We start from the raw sequence: 19,623 nt of genomic DNA on the forward strand, positions 1-19,623 counted from the left end.
TCCTGGAAAAAATTAATCCAGACCCGGGTCCAGGTCATACATGAACATTTTTAAGATTTAATGATTTTTTTTTTAACAAGAAGAATTGTCAATTTATTTTTCTTCTTTTTTCGCTAATTTTTGTGACCCATTCAGATATCAGGAAATGTTAATAATCTGCTCTCTTTTCAACAGTTCAAATTTGGCTTTTGAGAGTAAAAAAGTTATTTATTTCAGTTTTTGGTTGATATTTTGCCCCTTGGATCCGGATCCAAGGATTCATATATTTTTGTGGATCCTGACTCAGAAAGCTAAAACCTTGTTTATGATCCGGATCCTAAGCACTGCCTTTAATTAATAAGCTGAGATGAATTATGCCTGGTGTAGAGAGATGAATATGCTTGAACCCCCTTCTCGTATCTCCTGCAACCTTATTCTTGGGTAAGAACAGTTCAGTATTCATTGAACAAAGAATTTACATTCTTTTGTGTACCGTCCTCTTTCTTTGTTTTTATATTCATTGAGAATTTAAAGTTATGTCAAAAGTTTGTAAAAAAGTTTATTTATTGACTCATCTATGTTTTTTATGAACTGTTCAATGTTTAATTTATTGACTAAACTATGTTTAATTTATTGACTAATCTATGTTTTATTTATTGACTAAACTATGTTTAATTTGTTGACTAATCTATGTTTTATTTATTGACTAAACTATGTTTAATTTGTTGACTAATCTATGTTTTATTTATTGTCTACTCTATGTTTTATTTATTGACTGATCTATGTTTTATTTATTGACTAAACTATGTTTTATATTGACTTATCTACGTTTAATTTATTGACTACTCTATCATCTTGACTAATATATGTTTAATTAATTTACTACTCATGTTTAATTTATTGATTAATAAATTGACTAATCTATGTTTTTATGTATTGACTAATCTATGTTTTATTTATTGACTAATCATGTTTTATCTATTGACATAACTATGTTTTAGTTTTGATTAAACTATGTTTTATTTTTTGACTAGACTTTGTTTTTTATATTGACTAAACTATGTTTTATATACTGACTAAACTATGTTTTATTTTTTGACGAAAATATGTTTTATATATTGACTAAACTATGCTTTATTTTTTGACTAAACTATGTTTTATATACTGACTAAACTATTTTTTATTTTTTGACTAAACTATGTTTTATATACTGACTAAACTATGTTTAATTTATTGACTAAACTATGATTTATATATTGACTAAACTATGTTTTATCTTTTGACTAAACTATGTTTTATATACTGACTAAACTATGTTTTATTTTTTGACTAAATTATGTTTTATATATTGACTAAACTATGTTTTATTTTTTGACTAGACTATGTTAATTTATTGACTAAGCTACGACTAGTCCAAATAAATTTATCAATTCTATATATTTAACGATTAGTCTAAATGTTCATATTTCAAGTCTATATGTTTGCCTTCTAGTCTAAATGACTATTTATCAATCCTATTTATTTTACGACTAACCGAAATGTTCATTTGTCTAGTCTATATATTTAACGACTAGGAGTGAAATCTAAATGTTCATTTGTCTAGTCTATGTACTTAACAACTAGTCCAAATGTTTATTTGTCAAGTGTATCATGTTTAATGACTAGTCTTAATGTTCATATGTCAAGTATATATGTTTAATGACTAGTCTAAATGACTATTTGTCAAGTCTATATATTTAAAGACTAGTCTAAATGACTATTTGTGATGTCTAAATGTTTTACAACTAGTCTAATTGACTATTTGTGAAGTAAGTCTGTATGTTTAAAGACTAACCTAAATGACTATTTGGGAAGTCTGTATGTTTTACGACTAGTCTAAATGACTATTTGTCAAGTTTTACGACTAATTTAAATGATTATTTGTTAAGTCTATATGTTTAACGACTAGTCTAATTGACTTTTTGTCAAGTCTGCATGTTAAACGACTAGTCTAAATGATTATTTGTGAAGGTTATATGTTTAACGACTAGTCTAAATGACTATTTGTCTAGTATGCACTGCATACTTTGGGCTGGAATTCTGCTGAGAATCCTTGCTATTGTATACTCAGGACAATTACAGGTTATTTATTAATTTAAACAAAGATTTTTTTGTCTTTTTGCTATATTTTTTTACTTATATAAAATTATATCACTTCGCAAACCTACAAATACAAAAGTTTATCTTGTACACAAGAAGAATTATATTTTTTCCACAACGGGTTTAAATATAATTTTTAAAGTAGAAAATATAAAGTGTACACTTTAACTTTAATTATAGATTCTGGATTTTAACTCCTTAGTTCGTATCATGAGCGGAGACACTATTCCAGAGAAGGACAGATTATCTGCTAGACTTGTTCATGTTATTTTGTTTATTGTTACATGTCAAGGTAAACATTTTGTTATGTTCTTATTCATAAATTATGTCACTCAAAAATATGTTTGAACGGTGGAATTTTATTAATAGAATGTACTGTATTGTGGAGAAATTTTTACTAGTCATTATTCATCAATGACGACGAAAAATGTAGCAATAATTCTACAGTAAACTAATTAATTGTTTAGGAACAGGATAAGAAAATAAAAATTAACTATTATCATCGAAAGTAAGTTATCTTATTCAGTTATTGGTTTCTGTAATGTCTCATTGTTTACAAACATTTTCTTAAGATTTTCAGGAATTTTTATTGAAAAGACGACATTTGAAGAATATGAAGAAATCTGCGAACAAATTCATAATGAATAAGAAATTCATTATAATGATGAAAAAGAATTAATTGATTATTGATTTATTGAGAAAATTTCAATTGAGAAATATGTAGAATTTTTTTACTTTTTAGTTAACTTTATTTAATTATTTTAAAAAAAAACCGATTCTTATGAACGTAACAACCCAATGGAATGTCGACTTTGCGCTCAAACTTTGTAATTATACACCATTAAAACGTTTTTTAGGTTTCAAATGAATCCTAAATAAATTCTCTGCTATACTACATTCTCAGTTTAACTACCATACATTCCCGTTCACTCCCTTTAATAAACGGATTTTCAGACTATAGATACTACTATTTGCTTTATTAAAAAATCACAAAATTCTCACTTTGTTACACAGTTTACCAATCTTAAATCTGTATGTAATGTTGGGTTTTGTTATTTTTCGCTGTTATGGGATTCTAGGATTTTTGGCTTAGGAGGCTTTAAAAAAGATATACAAAATTTCATTTTCTGTCAGTTTTTAGGTTTTACTTAATGAAATTTGAATCTGACAGAAGATATAAGTCTGAACGAAACCAAACCAACTGTTTAGTTATAGAACACTTTTAGAGAATCTATTTTAGTAATATGTATAGTCTCCTGAATGTTTAAAAAACGCATATTAACGTATTTGTATCGAAGCCATTTAGAAACAAAGCTATATTAATTAAAAGTCCTTTGCTGTCTTAACTAATTCAAAGTTAATTATTTATACTGACGTGTGTTTTGAAATTCTCATATTTTTCATGTTAACTGGGGGAGTTACAAAGTCGTTAAGTTGTATCAGTAATGGCGCATAAAATTAACGTCTTTGTCTTATGTAGATAGACCTATCACTGTATATTCTCTATTAATAATGAACTTCTATTCTCCTTGTTCTAGGTATTCTCCCTCATGTGTATGTTCTTGCAATGACTCGAGAGAACAGTTCTATCTGGCAGTTTATTATTTTGATCCTAGTTCTCGCTGTAATTGTCTACAATCATGTTATCATCTTTATTACAAGGGTAATTAATTAGTAATTCTATCTTGTGCTATCATTTAGATGTACAGGGGGTCCTATGTGTATGTAGCAACCACTATATTGTTTTGAAGAAGGAAGTAGTTGTACTTCCCTCATATGTGTATGTAGCCTCTACTTTATTGTATTGTAGAAGGTAGTAGTTGAACAGTCCCCTACGTGTATGTAGCAACAGCACTGTGTTGTATTGTAGAAGGTAGTAGTTCAACAGTCCCCTATGTGTATGTAGCAACCACTATATTGTATTGTAGAAAGAAGTAGTTCAACAGTCCCCTATGTGTATGTAGCAACCACTATATTGTATTGTAGAAGTAAGTAGTTAAACAGTCCCCTATGTGTATGTAGCAACCACTATATTGTATTGTAGAAGTAAGTAGTTAAACAGTCCCCTATGTGTATGTAGCAACCACTGTATTGTATTGTAGAAGGAAGTAGTTGTACCTCCCTTCTATGTTTATGTACAGTGAAACCCTTAATAACGAATACATCGAAAGAATTCATCAAATGTCGTATTCTTCACTTTCATATAATGGAATGTTGCAGATATTTAGTTTTTTAATTAAATGATTATATGGAACTCTTTAAAACTGTTACCGCATATTCATGGCTATTTATTTATTTTCGCAAATACTAAAATTTACGTAATATAGTATAAAACTCATTGAAAAATTGTCNTATGTAGCAACCTCTATATTGTATTGTAGAAGATAGTAGTTGAACAGCCTCCTATGTGTATGTAGCAACCTCTATATTGTATTGTAGAAGATAGTAGTTCAACAGCCTCCTATGTGTATGTAGCAACCTCTATATTGTATTGTAGAAGATAGTAGTTCAACAGCCTCCTATGTGTATGCAGCAACCTCTATATTGTATAGTAGAAGATAGTAGTTGAACAGCCTCCTATGTGTATGTAGCAACCTCTATATTGTATTTCAGAAGATAGTAGTTCAACAGCCTCCTATGTGTATTTAGCAACCACTATTTTGTATTGTAGAAGATAGTAGTTCAACAGCCTCCGACGCAAGAAGAGATGAACCTCTTGGTGGAGGTTGTGTCAAGGATAGAGAGCATGGTTAATAGAACTACCCAGGAGGAGGAGGAGGGCGAGGATAGACATATTGGACCCATCTTACATCACCAAGAGAACTGTGAAAAGGGAGATTCAAAGATTGATACTTTTGATCATTTGATAATCGATTTTTACTAATTTTTTAGGTCAAAAAAGGTTATGGGCATGAGTTTAAACCATAATAAATTTAAAACTCCGCCGGGAGAAATGATCCGACTGAACTAAGTTTAAAGAAAATGGGGCTCTAATTACCAAGCTTGTTTTATAAAACTTTCTGTTAAACAGTTATTTGAATTTTAATCCTATCCTCAACACACTGAAGGAAAAAGGAATGGCATAGGGGTCGAATCCTTTAAAGACTTTTCCTTAAAAAAGAACATAAGTGAATATTTATATAAAAAGAATAAGAATAAATCTGTTGAATATTAATACATTAGACCCGGCTATGTTTTCACAGTAGCTTTGCATACATGTCGAACATCTATCTCTTCATCCCCCTCGTCATCACACTCGTCAGGACTCTCTTCACTCTGAGGATGAGAAAGGTAAATGGGAGGGTGGGATTAATATATTTCAATTTTGAAATCTACGAAGTGTAAATTGTTTATAGGACTGTCTTTAAATAACCCTAATTTATTGGGAATGCCTGATTCACAACGGTGCCGCTAAAAAAAACTTTCGTTCTTCTAGCTTGAAAGGCATGTAATTTTGGCAATTTCCACCATTGTCTCTGTGCGCATGCAATTTTGGCAATTTCCACCATTGTCTCTGTGCGCAAGTCAATTTTACAGAGAAACCACAATTGAAAATAGTAAATTTTTAAACAGATAGATATGAATATTTATTCTTTATCAAGTGTACCATTGCGAATCGGACAGGGAACTCTATAAATTAAGAATTACTTGAAATTAGATGGAATGTTTCTTGCTCTTTTATTCTTAGTCTGTTTCAGAGCTTGCTGTTCATAAGTTGATGCTGATCAAAACATTAAATAATAGATAAAATAATATAACATTTCTATTCTAGTGGATTCTGAAGATTCAGTTTGTTGGACCGTTCCTTAGTTTCATAACTTCAACAAGAATAAGGGACTATTCATTCTTTGTCTTTCAGGTCACAACCTTAATGTTCAGTTTAAGGGAGTGTTCGAGAAGTTCCAATTTATAAATATACTTTGCTTGTCTGTCATTGTGTCTGTTTGTTCGTATCCAATAAACGTTAAAATGGCTGAACCGATCAAGCCCAAATTTTGTGTGGGACCTCACGTGGCCCCAGGGAAGGTTTATGGCCAATTAGACTTTAAATATGTAATCTTCCTTAAACTATTTAATTTTGTAAATTTTTTAAATGCACTAAAAAGTATGATGAAATCCGCAAATTAAAAATAAAAACATTTTATACGTACAAAGAAAAGACGCTCATAGATAAAGACACAATTAAAAGTTGAAAAAGAAAATAAGCGCCCTAAAAGTCTAGTGCTTAATCTCAAGAATAGACAAATCTTTGACCTGAAACTATTTAACAAATACTGATTTTAAAGAATGTATTTATTAACCGAAAATGAGCGAATTAGATTCTTACTTTGAGAATAATATATTTCAGTTTTTTTCAAAGCAGTAATTTGTGGTGAATGGAGCAAAGAAGAAGACTTGATTGTCAAAAAAATATTGTCAGAAAAAAAAAACAATTTAAGGGAATGTTTAACATTTTTCTAAGAACTAAGTCATTTTGCTTGCTGTAGAATATTAGCTAAAATGTTTACTCTTCATCAAAATTCAAATGATCTATCCCCTATTTCATTTTCAGCAAACACTCCCTTTAAACAATCTTATTAGATTTTCCATACAAAAAAAATTTGCAGGATTTTGATGAAAAATACTTTTTAATTAAAGGAATTGAGTCTTTGGAACAAAATCAAATATTTAAACCACAATATCTTTAGAACTCGATGTTGTAAACCTTTGATATTTCAAACTCAGATTATTTGATCTAACAGAATTCATAGTTTGAAATATATAAGGTATGCAACATTTGGTTCCAAAGATATAGTGATTAGAAAATCAGAGTTTGTGGCAAAGACTCAACTTCTTTTAATGTTTCTTTGTTTTTTAGATTTATCTAGTTTTGATAACTATTTTTAATATTCTTTAAGATAATTTCTTATTTCTAGGTTTTCTAGATTTATCTAGCTTTGTTAACTATTTTTTATATTCTTTAAGATAATTTCTTATTTCTAGGTTTTCCTAGATTTATCTAGTTTTGATAACTATTTTTAATATTCTTTAAGATAATTTCTTATTTCTAGGTTTTCCTAGATTTATCTAGTTTTGATGACTATTTTTAATATTCTTTAAGATAATTTCTTATTTATAGGTTTTCCTAGATTTATCTAGTTTTGATAACTATTTTTAATATTCTTTAAGATAATTTCTTATTTCTAGGTTTTCCTAGATTTATCTAGTTTTGATAACTATTTTTAATATTCTTTAAGATAATTTCTTATTTCTAGGTTTTCCTAGATTTATCTAGTTTTGATAACTATTTTTAATATTCTTTAAGATAATTTCTTATTTCTAGGTTTTCCTAGATTTATCTAGTTTTGATAACTATTTTTAATATTCTTTAAGATAATTTCTTATTTCTAGGTTTTCCTAGATTTATCTAGTTTTGATGACTATTTTTAATATTCTTTAAGATAATTTCTTATTTCTAGGTTTTCCTAGATTTATCTAGTTTTGATGACTATTTTTAATATTCTTTAAGATAATTTCTTATTTCTAGGTTTTCCTAGATTTATCTAGTTTTGATGACTATTTTTAATATTCTTTAAGATAATTTCTTATTTCTAGGTTTTCCTAGATTTATCTAGTTTTGTTAACAATTTTTAATATTCTTTAAGATAATTTCTTATTTCTGTGTTTTCCTAGATTTATCTAGTTTTGTTAACAATTTTTAATATTCTTTAAGACAATTTCTTATTTCTAGGTTTTCGTTGTTGGAGTAAGTATATCTGGAATGACACATTTCTCCGAGAAAACTATCGATGAATATATTGAGAAGGATGAAAACTCTCTTTTTTTCGTATTGTCCTACATTCTCCTAGATACCAGGGAGACATTCTTTTTCATATTTCATAATTTAAAGTTTACAAGTTCACTTTCTTCATAATTTCCTACATTAGTCTAGACACCAGAGAGACATTCTTTTTCATATTTCATAATTTAAAGTTTACAAGTTCACTTTCTTTAAATATAATATGGAAAACAACTATACGCACGCCTATTCTTAAGAATTGCAGCTTTCAGCTTTTTTAATTTTAATTCAAAATTCATAACCATTTATCAACGTGTTTTTTTTTTAATTTCTCAGCTAATCGCATATTACACAATGCAAATTAAGAATAAGAATTGTTTCAGTGCTAACCTTCTCTCCGTCCTTGGTTTAATCAGTATCTTTGGTTTGTATATCAGATACCACAACCTGTACTGGTAAGTACATAATGCTTGGTTTAATCAGTATCTTTGGTTTGTATATCAGATACCACAACCTGTACTGGTAAGTACATAATGCTTGGTTTAATCAGTATCTTTGATTTGTATATCACAACCTGTACTGGTAAGTACAAGTGTTGGTTTGTATATAAGATACCACAACCTGTACAGGTAAGTACATAGATGACAAATATGTATTAATATGTTCTGTAGAAATTAAGTTTTTACCACAAACTCTGGTTTTATAACCAGATATCATTGTAACCAAATATCGTAGACCTTAGATATTTCAAAATATGAATTATTTTAGAGGAAATAATCTAGATGTGAAATATTTAAGGTTGTATTTTAAATTTTCCAAAATCATTATCTTAGAAATCTAAATAATCTTGTTTTATATTATTTATTCTAGTCAAGGGAAGAATGTGGTGTCAGCGTATAGGCTGAAAACCAATATAAATAAGTTTATAGAGGCACACAGGTAAACTATCTAGTTAAGTTGGGGTTTAAGATTCATTATTTTATAATTTTGTCACATTAATAAGCCACTGCACTTGTGGGAAATGTCAGGGGTATATACTATAAATGAGATATGAGAAAGTAATAAAAAATGTAAATTTAACTTGCAATCTGTTTTTGATACTCATTCTTTGAAAATTGATTTTTTTTCCAAAGTTCAAATTAATCTTTAACAAATGTTCATAAATAAGCTTTTTAGCTGAAGATGAGAAAAATCGGACTTATGGTGAAGAAACATAATGAATCATTGAACTTATCAGTACATTTCTTTTTTTAAACTCGACTACGCCGTTTTCTAGGAATGTTCTGGAGATTGATAATAAGCCGAGTAAAAACAAATATCATCCCATCACGTGCGGGGTTCAACCGGTCATCTCAGGACAAAGGATTTGTTCTTTCGATACAGAGGAGTAGATTCCTGGATATACCAGCACTGGATACAGGGGAGTATATTCCTGGATATACCAGCACTGGATACAGAGGAGTAGATTCCTGGATATACCAGTACTGGATACAGCTGGGAGTATATTCCTGGATATACCAGCACTGGATACAGAGGAGTAGATTCCTGGATATACCAGCACTGGATACAGAGGAGTAGATTCCTGGATATACCAGCACTGGATACAAGGGAGTATATTCCTGGATATACCAGCACTGGATACAGAGGAGTAGATTCCTGGATATAACAGTACTGGATACAAGGGAGTAGATTCCTGGATATACCAGCACTGAATACAGAGGAGTAGATTCCTATACCAGTACTGGATACAAGGGAGTAGATTCCTGGATATACCAGCACTGAATACATAGGAGTAGATTCCTATACCAGCACTGGATACCAGGGAGTAGATTCCTGGATATACCAGCACTTGAGTTATTCTAATATTGTATTTAATGCAAATAAGTGCCCTCACAAACCCAAAAAGACCTTGAAGTAAAAACCTAGTTAAATACTTTTGAACCAAAAATATATATTTATTATTATGTGAACACCAGCTAAATCTTTGTAATATGTAAAATTTTGTTTTTAACTAAAATGCTGTAAATAATCGTTTTTATCAAAATTCAAAAATTGTTTTGTCCTCACTACAGAGTCGAGAATATGCATGTTTAAATAATGTTACTTGTATCATGTGCAATGAGACTACTCTTAAATTAAACAACATTACTTGTAATATGTAAACGAGAGATTATGTCTGTTGTAATTTTTATTTGATTTTAAAAATATTCTTGTGTTAACAGTGTTATTTTATTGTGTTTTAGATAAAAAGATAAAAATAAAGATGAGTTTAAGAATAAAGAAACTACAGAAGAAAATGAATATTTATAGATCTCATCATACTACTGCTGAAGAATACCATCATAGGTATTATCAATACTAGAATATGCTATTGCTCTCCTCTTAAAGTCTCAGTTCTGAAACAAATATACCTCTAAGCATTTATAGATCTCATCATACTACTGCTGAAGAATACCATCATAGGTATTATCAATACTAGAATATGCTATTGCTCTCCTCTTAAAGTCTCAGTTCTGAAACAAATATTCCTCTAAGCATTTATATACTACTAGGATTTTAGGACGCTTTGCGCCCATCTTCTAAGTGGCACTATCTGTGAACATCTTCTCATTGTACAATATAAATTTCAAAAAAAATCGTGGATTTAATATTTATTATTTCGCGCATTTTTAAAATTTTACTAAAATCAAAAATAATTGGAGGCAAATTTTTGTAATTTTTAGCATCATTACGCCTTCCCTGGGGTCAAGTGAGGTCCCACACACAATTTGGGCCCGATCAGTTCAGTCAGACAAACCAAGAGAGGAGCAAAGTATATATGTACGTAAAGATTAATCTTTCGCAGGTTTTTGGAAGAAGGGGAAAAAAGACTTGCTCTAATGAAATCATACAATCAATTTCTTTATGAGATGCTTGAAGTCCCAGACAAGCTGAGGTTAGTAATACACCTTTAATAGTTTCTTGCAAATAGATTGTTAAGTACAATAGATGGCAACGTAGTATTTGTGCACTCTCAGTACAGTTGTATTCTTACGTCACAAGTATCAACTCAGTATTTTGTCAGACAAAAATATTAATAATAGTGATAATTTTAGAATAGAGAGCTTATTTTACAATGAAAAAGGTACAATTTATGCGTTATTTATTTTTTGTTTTTATTTAATCTCGAAAAACATGTCAAATAATGTGAGAAAATTTCGTTTTCCTTGTTATATTTTACACTTGTGACGTCGTGTATAATTAATCCATTTCTCTGTTGCCACCTATTGTACTTGATAATCTATTTGGTTTCTTGGCTTACTTTTTTACTGAATTACATGGCAAAAATAAATTATGTTTCGGGAAAGCCTTTAAAAATTTATTCTGTGGGGTCACAGCTAAGCGCTACAAAATAATGGATGGCAGAGCGTCAGGAAACCCGTCGGTCGCGGGGTGCAATTTCAACTATTAACGTTTCTTATTTTATATCTCTAAGTTTACGTAGGTGCCTTCCAGTTGGAAAATGGATTGGACAGGATGTTCCTCTAAACATGACAGTAAATTGAAAACATGATTTGAGCTTTGAAATAATTACGGTACATTCGTTACCACTTTTTATACTTGAAACAATAATCACAAAATAACTGTAATATTGGAAGCACAAAAGAGGCAGACCACATTTTGGAAATGCCAGGCCAAGAATTTTAATTGTAAAATTAGGTTGATTTACTAATGTCGCAATATCAAAGATGAACTTTAAGTGAAGTAAAAGTAGGCGGCTTATAATTGAGAAAATCAAGTTTAAACTCGTTTATTTTAGTCAATTAGAGACATGGCATGTAAAGCAGTTTGATGAAAGTCTTCTCCCTGTCTATGGTTGGATTCAAGAAACAGGTAGGATGGGATGGATTGAAGAGACAAGATTACACGGATGGGAAGGTGAGGAGAAGGATCAGAAGGAATGGAACCAAGATTTTGGAGGATTAGGATGGAACGATGAGCTGGACTATTTGGGATTACATGTAGAATCGGAGGGTTCAGAATTAAGGAACCAGTTGGCAGATTGGGCAGAGAAGGAAGCTAGCAAACTAGAACAAGGAGCCTCTGAGACAATGGAGGCGAGCAAACTAGAACAAGGAGCCTCAGAGACAAGGGAGGTTAGCCAACTAGGACCTGAAGCATCCAAGACCGCGAAAATAAAAAGAAGGAAGTATACTAAAAGATCTAAACCTAATGGAACAAAAGAAGAAAACCAGAACGGTCAGCTGGTGGAACTAGGTGGAGAATACTTTTCCAAATTAGAGTCAGGATTTCAAGTTCAAGGTTCAAGGTTTCTCAGGCATCAAGATTTCAACTATGGAAATCTTATTGCTGTTCCTGCTCCTATTTTTGTAATGTTTGGTTTTCCCACTGGAGCTCAATATAAAATCTGAATTTGATGTTCAATGTTAAATGAAATATTTTTTTCAGATGGTTTATAAAAAAATGCAGAGCTTCGACTTTTTAGGTGTTAACAATCGGTTATAGGTTGAAACATAATATATTATAGTTTATATTTTGTGATAAACATATTGAAGATTGTAAACCAATTTCTATTTCGGAGCAGATCAAATAATTTTTAAGTTACCATTTTGTTGTAATGAATAAACATAAAGCTAAAGGAACTGATTCTTTGTCACAAACTCAAATTTCTAATCTATCTTTGCAACCTGCTGACAAAAACCATCGATATTTCCAAGGTATATATTTCAATCTTAGACTATTTATATTTTGAAATATTTCATGTCTACGAAATTGGGTTGCAAAGATATATGGATTATAAAATCAAAGCTGGTTGCAAAGACTAAATTATTTTAAAACCACTATCGAATAATTTGTCTGACATTTACTGAATCAATACAAATTCTCCAATGCCACCTTGTACTTGATTATCTTCTGTAACATGTGTGATTAGTAAACCCAAATAATATATTTGAGTAAACCTGGTGACTGCTGTTTTTTATTTATCTCTAGAAAGTCAACATAGTTTCTTCAATATATCTTTGAGAAGTCAACATAGTTTTTTTAATATATCTCTGATTAGTAAACCTAGTTTCTTTAATATATCTCTGATTAGTAAACCTAGTTTCTTCAATATATCTCTGATTAGTAAACCTAGTTTCTTTAATATATCTCTGATTAGTAAATCAGTTTCTTCAATATATCCCTGATTAGTAAACCTAGTTTCTTTAATATATCTCTGATAAGTAGTAGATGTGCTGCGAGGTCACCAGGTTGTATTAGTATTGTCGCAAAAATTAACCTTCTCTTTTTGTCTTGCAGATTGTGATTCAATAAACCAAGTTCTTTAAACATATTTCTGGTTAGTTAGTCAAAAATAGCCGTAAAAGGGTCATAAATATCGATTTTATTGAAGAAACTGCCAACAAATTTTATTTTTCATCGTCCCTAGTCCTTCTTCTGCTTTAAATCTGTCGCATGTGAACTGTCCGCCAATGAAACCTAAGTTTGAATAGAAACGCTACTGTGGTATAATATGCCAAGGTCGTTAAAGTCTCCCCACTCCGTACTCGTCAAAATTCAACAGTTGACCTTGATAGGCTTGACCTAAAAAGGGACAGTTGTTTCTAGCCTACAGATATAATTACTCGCTGGATTTCTCTATTCTAGTTTCAAATTCCGTCAGCTTTAATTGTATATTTATTCTTGATAAACTTACTTTTATCCGTGTATAATAAAATTGACTTTCGTTGTAATTTAAGTGTCGCCGCAATTTAAAAACGGGACTTACTCGATTCACATCGAAACACTTGAAACCTTTATCTGGTCAATAACGTGGAAAAAGTCAACTATATGCTGGAAAAGTTTTTAATTCTTATAGTTCCTACATTGTATTCTTGCAGCAAATGCGCAAATCATTTCTGTAGAGAGCCCATAATTGAAAATAATCAGTTTTTTAAATTAAAATCAAGGATATCTAATTCATATTTTATCGGACAAACCTTTCAGGGGTACTGTTGTGAATCGGGCATGCCACATGGAGGGTCGCTTAAAATTACGTCCATAGATTTTGTCTTTATGACAAAGAACAAGTCGTGCATGAGAAATTTTTTTCTGCAAAGTATGCAGTCGGTTACATAAATTTTGCAAAACCAACTAATGAGAAATTGTGCTGAGTTTTGCTCATCCTGCATATTTTACCTGTTATCTTCTAGGAGACCCTTCGTAGTAAACACATCCGGAAGGCCAAAATAATCTTGTTGAGATCTTGGAAATTACAAGGATGGAATGCTTTGTATATGACCATATAACATGGGCACTGTATACAATGAAACTTGAGACAAATCCACGAAACCGTGCTTATAAAACCTATTTTAATTATTATCGGGTTAAAATTTAAACTTTTATTGTTGTTCTTTTTTTTCAATTTCAAAAAAAAATCCTGTTTTAATCATGTTTTTCTTTCTCTTAGAAGGTTTGGGGGAAATCGGTCAGTTTGAAGATTCTCAAGGTTAAAAGTGAAAGAGAAGGTTGAGCTTTAACACATTTAGATCAGGGTCAGAAGGTATAGGATGGAGAGAAAATGAATGATCTATGTTTCTACTTATTACTTAATATACGGTGGTAGGCCATTATATCAATATAATGAAGACGGCATTTTATTTAAGTTTTATATGTTATCAAGCCTTTTGCGAATTACAAGTTTACAAGTAAATAAAGAGATTTTTTTTTAATTTACAGCTTTTTGTTTCCATGTTGTTGTGTATCCATGCTGTTAAAAAGCTTTATATAAATTGAAATCGAAAGTGGTCATCATTATATTGATAAAATCTCCTATCACCGTACCAAAGAAAGACTTTCGAATGGCTGTTGACTTAATGTATGTTACCCTGATTATGAAGAAGGCTATCGCAGGATTTTCACCAAGAAACAAGTGTTAATTAATATGTCAGAAGTTCAATAAATAAACAACAATAAAGTTCAATATAAAAATCCCCCATTTGGTACCCCGTATTTGCGCGTTTTGTTTTCTTGGCCTGAATTATTTTAACACAATAAGACCTTGTACTGGTGTATCTTGCTATCTAACTAAAAGACTGACTATGCATTTTCTGACTTATCCAGCCATGTACTGTACTATTTATCCGACCAATTAACATGTATTAAACTATCTCACTAACTTATTATTCATTTACTTATCTTATCTGACTAACAGACTAACTATCAACGTACCTATTTATCTATCTAACTTGTAAAACCCATAATGGTTTCTATTTCTGAAGACAACTTGTAAACATAGAGAATAGAATATAGAGAGGAATTTACTAAAAAAAAGTGTGAAACGGCCATTTTGTTGTACAGTTTCCATACTGCAGGTGTACTTCACATATTTATGCTTTATAACCTGTTGGGCCCTGGAATATCATTTTATAGAAAATCTAAAATTATTGTTAAAAGAAAACCAAATTATGAAATAGGCTGGTTTTATAATTGACCAATGATCATTTCACATAGACTCTATGCCTTCCACTTTCCAAACGATGATTTTCCGTTATAACTATAAATCAAATGATGTTTTTTATTCACCTAATTCATTATAAAGTTTATTCAACAGTTTAAAAAATTCGAAATTGAACTGAATAGTCTAGGGAACATACTGTATTAATGTACTCTACTGCATATAATTTGTGAACATTTACATGATTTGTACACTTTGAACTCCCTTTCAGGCTGAAAGGGACTGAAAAAATTCATACCGAGAGATTCTTTTAATTCCTCTCTATATATTCTATTCTCTATGCTTGTAAACCTTCCAAAAAGTAATCTAAAAACACCCCCCCCCCCCCGATATCCTACCCGGCCAATGAGGTTATAGTTTATAGAGTGATGATGTACGCTAATCCTTACAAATTGTATAGGCCATAAACTGTACCGAGAGCATACTGCATATTTTTTTATTTTACGTTGATTCTGGCCTAACCTATATTATGTCAATATTAGTAAACGGTTGTAAGTGCAGAGTACAGCTAAGGGAACGCACAGGTAGAGAACTATCATCCCCCCTGTAGCCGGCTCTATGAGCTGTATGTAGTACATGTGGAGGTCACATGTTCACTGTACAGTACTCCAGTGTACATTACTAAACAAGTATACTGCAGCAGATTGATCAGTATTCAGTATGGAGCCGACCATTACTGGAGATGGGATGAATATAACCCAGGGCGTTCCGAGTCCACATGACCGATAGTCCACTAAGAGTCTACAGAGTCTACATATGTCCAGATGTGAGAGTCCAGAGTTGTGTGTCCAGAGTCCGAGATCCATAGATGAGTTTAGTATCCATGCTCAGACCAAGAGATAGTGCAGTAAAAGAATGTTTCTGGTTTAATTTGTTTTTATTATCTTTTGATTTCATATCTAGTTATAACTATACCCATTGTAATTTAGATTGAAACGTGGAAATATACATTTAATATTGTTTTTTCCTGCTTATAATTTGTTGTTAATTATCTCTTCAAACAGGCTGTAAATCGCCTTTAATAGATGTTATATAACTAACTGACTTAAATATCCGTGCATGTACTATACTATCATGTCTGTCTGACGAGTCTGACTAACTATACCATGTATCTACGAATCTATTTATTCTGACTAACAAACTATCCATTTACTAATCCATCTCTCTATCTGTTAATATCAAACTAACTATCCATGTACTCGACTATCTATCTAACTATCAATGTATTGACTACCTACCCAACTATCCATGTAAATCTAAGCTGTCAAACCAACTACTATCCTTGTATCTATCTATCTGTTCTATGTGGATTCTATATGAAAACTTCCTGGTAGAGAATTCTGTAAGATCCATCCATTAATATCAGAATATTTAAATCTTTAGGCTCCATCCATTAATAACACTATTTAAATCAGTAGGATCCATCCATTAACGATAAGAATATTTGTAGAAATTATCCAATCACTAATTTCAGAAAATATAATTTCATCATCAATTAATTACTTTTTTATTTTATAAGATCCATCCAATAATATCTTTAATTTTACTTCCATCTACATCAGGAGTGACTTCACTCTGCAGGTCTTTTAACTTTAAGATATTTTCAATTATTTTGTTGATACTTTATTAACCACTAAAGCTGAAGTGCCCGGCGTTGCCCGTGGATTCTCAAAATTCGTCCCACATTTGATTGGCTCAGTAACATTTTGCATTGTTCAGGTTTGCCTTGGTAACATTTTGTTTTGATAACAGTGCGTTGGTTGCATTATGCCTTAACATTACATACACACAAGCAATTTATATATAAGACTACTTGAACCTGTTACATAATATTTATGAAACTACTTGAACCTGTTATATATATATATAAAACTACTTGAACCTGTTATATATATATGAAACTACTTGAACCTGTTATATATATATATATATGAAACTACTTGAACCTGTTACATAATATATATGAAACTACTTGAACCTGTTACATAATATATATGAAACTACTTGAACCTGTTATATATTTAAATGAAACTACTTGAACCTGTTATATATATACATGAAACTACTTGAAACTGTTATATATATATATATATGAAACTACTTGAACCTGTTATATATATATATGAGACTACTTGAACCTGTTATATATATAAATGAAACTACTTGAACATGTTATATATATATATATGAAACTACTTGAACTTATCTCATCTTTGTTCCAGAACTTGCAAGCGTAATGCAATTTTTTGTGAATGTATTATTTAACAATTCAGTTTTCAAGGTCATATTTTCATTATACGCCGCGAGCTAGGCAGCTTGACAGCTGCATGACAAGATACGCAGCTTTAGCGTCGCACGACAACCAGACTGCGTAGCTTCATGCATACAGTGGATACGTAAACAGGAAAGGGGATAAAGAGTATTTAAAAGTATATTAGGACATGGGAAACAGAATAGGTTGAGACTTCTAAAGGTTAAACTAAAACATAAATTATACTTAAAGAGACTGAATTTGATAAATCCAAGGCTTCATCAATTTAATGGGTTGTTTCATAATTTCAAGTGGTACTCTCCATTTATAGATTGGCACTGCAGGCTTGTCCGATTCACAACGATTCTTTAAACCTTTCCTGAGCAAGGGTTAATAAGAGACCTCAGTTTTCTTGCTTTAAATATGTGCGGACTAAAACTGGAGGGTCACTTAAACTTACACAGTCCCTTTATGAATACGATGTTAAAATTGAAAACAGTGATTTGGCCAAAATGGTTGAAATTAAAACTTTTGCTTAGACCGAAGAATAAAGATGAGACCACGAATTATGCTGTGTTAGCGGTTCATATTTACTATATTAGCGATGTAATTTACTGAATATTGAAACAACTGAATTATAAAAATTTAAATGGCGAATAAATTTTTTTTAAACTTTATTTTATCAAATTCTTAAGGATTGACAAGGCATTGTTTTCTGCAGTGTTCTTTTATATAAAGGCCCATTCCGAAGAGTATGAATATACAAAAAGAGATATTGTGAAAAACAAGTCCATATATATATATATTTTTATATAAAATTATTTGCACTGTGTAGCCTGATTTAAATCTGAATAAGACGCTTAATGAGGTCATGAATACAAGGTCATTTAAGATTGTACGTAAAAGGAGGGTTTAAAGGGACTGTAAGCTTAATTTCAGGTGACCTATTGCCGATTAACAACTATACCCTTTAAATAGTTATTTAACAAAGGAATTGAGTCTTTGTCACAAACTCAAATTTTCTTATCACTATATCTTTTCAACCTTATGTTGTGAACCTTTGATATTTCAATTTTGGATTAATTAATCTAACAGAACTTATGCTTTGAAATTTCTAAGGTCCCCAACATTGACTTGCAAAGATTAAGAGATCAGTAAATCAGTGTTTGTAGCAAAGACTCAATTTCTTTAGACAACACAGAGCTCTTTCTACTCGATTAACAGTGAAAGGGTAAAAGGGTACTGTTGTAAATTGGGCCTTGCCTTCTTTGCATGCAGAGTCACTCAAAATAACGCTTAGAGTTCATTAAAGAATTTTAAAAGGTTTTTATTTTGGGTCAATACGTACGATCGTACGATCCAAAAATATCATTTTTGGCGAAACTCAATTCTTTTTAAAGATTATTGAGCCTAGCCCTGGAAAAATTGTATTCTTTAGTATACCAGGTTTATAGAAAGTAGATACAAGCCGAGTGGGGGAAGGGGGGGGGGTTGTGAGATATTTTCCTTGGTAGTTTTATTACTCTGATAGAGGAAGAAGGGGAGGGTGCATTGAATGCAGTCAGGCAGTTGGTAAGGGGCCTGCATAGGCCGTTGAGGATGGGGGGAGGCGGTACTTGCATGATAATGGGAGGGGGGACAGGCAGATATGGTGTATTCAAGAATGATGGGGGGGGGGGTACTGATAAGAGGAAAGGTGGTGGGGTGTATAGATAATAAGAGAAGAGGGGAGGGAGGTTAAAGCCTGGGTGCATCGGAGTTCATTCTATATAAACAGGTATATATAGAAAATATCAAAAGAAAATGGTGGGGGAGGGTGCAAGGTGCTTACTACTTCCAGAAATATTCGGATATCTGTTTTAAAATTAAACAAAATTGAGAAGTTCAAATCAATCATGTACCGCAATACAACTTCATATAGCATTCGATTGAATTAGAGCTTAAAGAAACTATCTGTTTAAAAATAAGTCGCCAAGA

The 19,623-nt window shown here is 31.1% G+C and overlaps 2 protein-coding genes across 4 annotated transcripts; both read left to right on the forward strand.

Moving 5' to 3' along the window:
- The first annotated feature begins 264 nt into the window (after positions 1-264).
- LOC111711081 (uncharacterized) lies at positions 265-9,288 on the forward strand. Its single transcript, XM_023485330.1, has 11 exons — positions 265-420; positions 2,031-2,100; positions 2,299-2,410; positions 3,657-3,781; positions 4,790-4,951; positions 5,302-5,409; positions 5,891-5,977; positions 7,850-8,007; positions 8,281-8,352; positions 8,768-8,836; positions 9,174-9,288. The coding sequence occupies exons 1-11, from the start codon at positions 347-349 to the stop codon at positions 9,286-9,288; spliced, it is 1,152 nt and encodes a 383-aa protein (XP_023341098.1). The 5' UTR covers positions 265-346.
- LOC111711088 (uncharacterized) lies at positions 8,269-12,346 on the forward strand. 3 transcript variants are annotated; one of them, XM_023485340.1, is made up of 5 exons: positions 8,269-8,352; positions 8,768-8,836; positions 9,174-10,243; positions 10,743-10,832; positions 11,697-12,346. In XM_023485340.1, exons 3-5 carry the CDS (start codon positions 10,161-10,163, stop codon positions 12,307-12,309), a joined length of 786 nt encoding a protein of 261 aa, XP_023341108.1. In that variant the 5' UTR covers positions 8,269-8,352; positions 8,768-8,836; positions 9,174-10,160; the 3' UTR covers positions 12,310-12,346. The 3 variants fall into 3 exon arrangements, with proteins under 3 accessions (XP_023341108.1, XP_023341109.1, XP_023341110.1); XM_023485341.1 differs by lacking the exons at positions 8,269-8,352; positions 8,768-8,836 and adding an exon at positions 8,367-8,419; XM_023485342.1 differs by lacking the exons at positions 8,269-8,352; positions 8,768-8,836; positions 9,174-10,243 and adding an exon at positions 10,258-10,360.
- The last annotated feature ends 7,277 nt before the right edge of the window (positions 12,347-19,623 follow it).

Source organism: Eurytemora carolleeae, unplaced genomic scaffold (assembly GCF_000591075.1).
Source record: "Eurytemora carolleeae unplaced genomic scaffold, Eaff_2.0 scaffold1121, whole genome shotgun sequence".
NCBI classification, from domain to species: domain Eukaryota; kingdom Metazoa; phylum Arthropoda; class Copepoda; order Calanoida; family Temoridae; genus Eurytemora; species Eurytemora carolleeae.

What these genes read in the sequence shown, in the direction of transcription:
- LOC111711081 (XM_023485330.1), top strand. Translation starts at nt 347, where the DNA reads ATGAATTATGCCTGGTGTAGAGAGATGAATATGCTTGAACCCCCTTCT. An exon ending in TCCTGCAACCTTATTCTTGG is followed by an intron (nt 421 to 2,030) that starts GTAAGAACAGTT and finishes CTATTTGTCTAG; the next exon opens with TATGCACTGCATACTTTGGG. An exon ending in ATTCATTCTTTGTCTTTCAG is followed by an intron (nt 5,978 to 7,849) that starts GTCACAACCTTA and finishes TCTTATTTCTAG; the next exon opens with GTTTTCGTTGTTGGAGTAAG.
- LOC111711088 (XM_023485340.1), top strand. Translation starts at nt 10,161, where the DNA reads ATGAGTTTAAGAATAAAGAAACTACAGAAGAAAATGAATATTTATAGA. An exon ending in GCTGAAGAATACCATCATAG is followed by an intron (nt 10,244 to 10,742) that starts GTATTATCAATA and finishes AATCTTTCGCAG; the next exon opens with GTTTTTGGAAGAAGGGGAAA. An exon ending in GAAGTCCCAGACAAGCTGAG is followed by an intron (nt 10,833 to 11,696) that starts GTTAGTAATACA and finishes CGTTTATTTTAG; the next exon opens with TCAATTAGAGACATGGCATG.